The 5,000-nt window shown below is 48.1% G+C and overlaps 1 protein-coding gene across 1 annotated transcript in view; it reads left to right on the top strand.

Annotated features, from left to right (window-relative positions):
* ptprz1b (protein tyrosine phosphatase receptor type Z1b) overlaps positions 1-5,000 on the top strand; it is a gene marked incomplete at both ends in the record, with an annotated part of 32,075 nt that overhangs the window by 12,692 nt on the left and 14,383 nt on the right. Inside the window, 8 exons of the mRNA XM_080022308.1 lie at positions 1-77; positions 515-728; positions 984-1,225; positions 2,025-2,160; positions 2,204-2,575; positions 2,744-2,885; positions 3,621-3,712; positions 4,944-5,000. The exon at positions 1-77 is cut by the window's left edge and continues 595 nt beyond it; the exon at positions 4,944-5,000 is cut by the window's right edge and continues 32 nt beyond it. Of these exons, the coding sequence (XP_079878434.1) occupies positions 1-77; positions 515-728; positions 984-1,225; positions 2,025-2,160; positions 2,204-2,575; positions 2,744-2,885; positions 3,621-3,712; positions 4,944-5,000 (1,332 nt within the window). The remainder of the gene's footprint in view (positions 78-514; positions 729-983; positions 1,226-2,024; positions 2,161-2,203; positions 2,576-2,743; positions 2,886-3,620; positions 3,713-4,943) is intronic.

A 5,000-nucleotide genomic window follows, 5' to 3' on the forward strand; every position in this document is an offset into this window, starting at 1 on the left:
GCCCGGCGACCGGCCCGGCGACGGGGCGGCGGCGGATAACGGAGGAGGCGTCGCTGGAGGCTCCTCCACTGCTCACGGTGCGGTTCTGACCGGTTCCACAGCTGGTTCCTGTAGAGCAGGGCTCTCAAAGCCACGGCCTGGGGGCCACATGCGGCCGTGATTTATGATATACGTTGGTCATATATTATAGTCTGACAGGAACATTCATTTTAAAATCACAATTCTTAATCCACGCAAAATAAAACAACACAGTAGAATATAACTGCTTTGTTTATGATTACGATTATGTCTATTTAATAAAAAATCTTTATTTACATTTTATTTTTTATAATTATTTAGTATTCATATCAACAGTTTTTATTCATTTATATATTTCGATTTTTTTTTATATTTCTGACTTAATTGTATTCAACAGTTTTTTTTTATCAAATGATTAATTCAGTGATGCGTGGTGTGTCTCCCCTGGGGACGCCCTCTGAACCTCTTCTCCCCAAACTGGTCCGTCTCCCCCCAGACCGGGGGTGAGGACAACCTCCCTCCCTCCCGGACTGACCTCCACCCCCCCACTGTGGAGGACCTGGACAAGGACCTGGATCAGAACCAGGACCAGGACCAGGACCTGGACCTGGTCCAAGACCAGGACCAGGTGACGGACGTCTACTACGAAGACGCTCTGCTGCACGACACCCTGCTGAGAAGCTCCAAACCTGCTGCCACCGACCGTCCAGGTGACTTTTACAGGAATTAAAACCTATAAACTGAACAGGCTCTGAAAGCCACGAAAATCAGAAGGAAGAATATTTTTAATTTTTAACATTTAAGATGATAACCCAGCCGCTGCTCTTCAATGAACAGAACCCGATTATGTTCTGGATTCAAACTGAGCGTTAAACGCCCCCTAGAAGCTCAGCAAGGTACTTCCTGCTTTCCTGAACGCTTTCATGGTCACCGTCCTGTGATGTCATTTCCTGTTTATGATCCAGTGGAAGGAGAGTCGGCGATCCCCAAACCCGCTGGGGATCCGGAGAGCGTTGTGGCAGGTTCCTCCGGTTCCTCCGGTTCCTCCGGTTCCTCTGGTTCCTCTAGTTCCTCCGGTTCCTCTGGTTCCTCCGGACCTCCCAGCAACACCCTGTCCTCCAGGTTGGCCTCCAGGTCCTCCACCACCACCTCCTCCGCCTTACTCCGGGTGCTGATGCACAGCACCCCGTCAGGGTTGAACGGTGAGGTGCGGGCCTTTCCCAGCATGCACCTGGGTGGGGAGGGGGGGGGGGGGTCAGGTTTTATTGTCCTGCTTTTTGGAGACATGTGGTTTGACTCGGTGCTCACCTTGGCTCACGCTGGGGCTGAGCCAAATATCTTCTGTGATCTTCCTTCTCCTCTCCCCGAGTCTCCTCTCTGGTGGTTGTGTTTGGTACTCGCCGAGGTCCATGAAACTCAGTGTCGTCTCTGGCGGTGGAAGCTGTGGGTGTTGGCGTGGCTTCTCCTCCTTTTCCTCCTCCTTCAACTTCCCCTCATCCTTTCATTTTCATTCTCAACTGTGGATTCAGTCATTCTCGTCACATCGGTTCTTCAAGGAGGTGTCATGTTCCTCAAAACGACCAGAATTTAGCTCCAACACAGTATATTTTGAAGTGACACCACCTCGGGCCTCCTCTTGAAAATGACGCTTACTTTGCCGAGGGCCGTGACGAGGTCCTTTTCTCCAGCTTGTTGCTTCCCTTCCCAGTGAGGAGACCCTCCGTGGCCCGGACGAACCTCCCGTGGTCCGATCCATGGTGGGTGGCGTCTCCTCCAATGCGGTCCTGGAAACTTCCGGAGAGTGCACCACTTTCCAGATACTAGCGACGAGGTCCGGTTTGGAGAACATGTGCCGAGGGCGAGGGTTTGGGCCCCGCCCTGAAGTCGGCCTCGTTGCTTCGGCCCGTCCCCGTTCCTTCCCCGCCTCTGGACCCCGCCCCAGTACCGGTCGGCACTCGCAGACAACAACGAATCCCGGTTCTACCTTGTGAGCACATGAGGCTTAGGAAGAGGACGGACAGATCTCTCAGGGAACATCTACCAGCTTCATCACCATCTCCACCGTGGTCTTGTCCCATGTCGAGAGTCTCCAGGACGCTTCCCTGGCGATGGACGGCGGCGGGTCGGGCTCTGGTTTCCATGGTAACACCCTCAGCCCGGAACGGACCGCTGTGGTCACCTGCAGTTGAGCAGGACACCGGAAGACCCGTCACGGCAAACGGCAACTTTCAACATCTACAGATTGCGCTTGAGAGCGCGATGGAGAATGCTCCGCCCAGTGGCGAGGCCGGGGACGCAGGCTCCCTGAGACCTAGGAGAGTGGGACCAGATCTGGGGACGGGGGCGCAGACGGAGCCAAAGATGGAGAGAAACGTCTCCGAGGACAAGACGTGGACCAACACCTCCAGATGTTCCTCCTCGGCCTGGATGAAGGTGGAGGAATCAAAGACGGCGGAGGTGTGGGTGACCAGAATCAGGGCGACGCAAATGGACTCGCAGTCGTCAACAATGGCGATCCCCACGACTGGGGAATTGTGGGCGAACCTGCCGGCTGTGGGTGAGGGCGATGCAACGAACGCTGGATATGGAGGTGGAGATGGGGTTGGAGGTCGGGTTGTGGGGAGTGGGTTCGAGAGGACATGGAGGAGTTTTCTGTGTTTTGGGTTGGAGCTGTCCCTGCGAGTGTCATATCTGTGATTTTGTTCGTATTTATCTCCCCCCTCAGAGGGCAGTAACAGTAGCCATGAGCTGCGTGTTGGGATGGTGGGGGTGGAGAAGGAGAAGAGAACCATCGTTCCTCTGGCCGTCGTCTCCTCGCTCACCGTCGTCTGTTTGATGGTGCTGGTCGGCATCCTCATCTACTGGAGGTGTGCACGTACACACACACACACTACACACCAACACACACCCTCATCTACTGGAGGTGTGTACTGTGTGTACAGTGTGTATTGTGTACTGTCTGTACTGTGGACTGTGAACTGTGTGCTGTGTGTACTGTGTTCTGTGTGCCCTGTGTACTGTGTGTATAATGTATTGTCTGTACTGTGTACTATGTACTGTGTGCACTGTGTACTGTTTGTATGTGTACTGTGTGTACTGTGTACTGTTTGTACTGTGTACTGTTTGCACTGTGTGTACCATGTTCTGTGTACTGTGTGTACTGTTTTTTACTGTGCACTGTGTACTGTTTGTACTGTGTGCTGTGTGCACTGTATACTGTTTGCACTGTGTGTACTGTGCACTCAGTACTGTTTGTACTGTGTACTGTGTGCACTGTTCGTGCTGTGTACTGTGTGTACTGTGTACTGTGTACTGTTTGTACTGTATATACTGTGTACTGTGTGCACTGTATACTGGTTGCACTGTGTGTACCATGCACTCAGTACTTTTTGTCGTGTGTACTGTGTGTACTGTGTACTGTGTACTGTTTGTACTGTGTGAACTGTGTACTGTGTGCACTGTGTACTGTGTACTGTTTCTACTGTGTGTACTATGTACTGTGTGCACTGTGTACTGTGTGTACCATGCACTCAGTACTGTTTGTACTGTGTACTGTGTGTGTAGCTTGTACCTGGAGTTTACAGGATGTTTCCTTGTTGCAGGAACTGTTTCCAGGTGACAAATTTCTACTCAGAGGAAAACGTTTCTCCTAAAGTCCTGTCGGCCCCGCCCACACCCCCCATGCTGACCACAGGTAGAGCAGTGCTCCAAGATACTAGTCAGTAAAAGTGTAAGATATGAGTCGGTAAACGTCCAAGATACTAGTCAGTAAAGTCCAAGATACTAGTCAGTAAAAGTCCAAGATACTAGTCAGTAAAAGTGTAAGATATGGGTCGGTAAACGTCCAAGATACTAGTCATTAAAAGTCCAAGATACTAGTCAGTAAAAGTGTAAGATATGAGTCGGTAAAAGTCCAAGATACTAGTCAGTAAAGTCCAAGATACTAGTCAGTAAAAGTCCAAGATACTTGTTAGTAAAGGTCCAAGGTACTAGTCAGTAAAAGTCCAAGATACTAGTCAGTAAAAGTGTAAGATATGAGTCGGTAAACGTCCAAGATACTAGTCAGTAAAAGTCCAAGATACTAGTCAGTAAAAGTCCAAGGTACTAGTCAGTAAAAGTGTAAGATATGAGTCGGTAAAAGTCCAAGATACTAGTCAGTAAAAGTCCAAGATACTAGTCAGTAAAAGTCCAAGGTACAAGTCAGTAAAAGTCCAAGATACTGGTTAGTAAAAGTCCAAGATACTAGTCAGTAAAAGTGTAAGATATGAGTCGGTAAACGTCCAAGATACTAGTCAGTAAAAGTCCAAGATACTAGTCAGTAAAAGTCCAAGGTACTAGTCAGTAAAAGTGTAAGATATGAGTCGGTAAAAGTCCAAGATACTAGTCAGTAAAAGTCCAAGATACTAGTCAGTAAAAGTCCAAGGTACTAGTCAGTAAAAGTCCAAGATACTGGTTAGTAAAAGTCCAAGATACTAGTCAGTAAAAGTCCAAGATACTAGTCAGTAAAAGTCCAAGGTACTAGTCAGTAAAAGTCCAAGATACTGGTTAGTAAAAGTCCAAGATACTAGTCAGTAAAAGTCCAAGATACTAGTCAGTAAAAGTCCAAGATACTAGTTAGTGAAAGTCAAAGATACTAGTCAGTAAAAGTCCAAGATACTAGTCAGTAAAAGTCAAAGATACTAGTTTGTAAATGTCAAAGAAACTAGTTAGTTAAAAACAAAGATTGTAGTTAGTAACAGTCTGTAATGAGTAATATGTTTGTAAAAGTCAAAGTTAGTTTTAAAAATCAAAGTAAGTCATTAGTAAAAGTTACATGTGGTGCTTCTTTCACTGTTAGAGTTAAAAGTTAAAGTTAGTGATTACTTAGTCTGTTATTAGAAAAAGTAAGAGTTGTCAGTGACGTAAAGCTGGGTGTGACCCTCCAGGTGACCAGGTGGAGGCCATGACGCTGCGGCAGTTTGTGAAGCACGTGATGGAGCTGC

This window comes from Zeus faber (genome assembly GCF_960531495.2).
Source record: "Zeus faber genome assembly, chromosome: 21".
Taxonomy (NCBI): domain Eukaryota; kingdom Metazoa; phylum Chordata; class Actinopteri; order Zeiformes; family Zeidae; genus Zeus; species Zeus faber.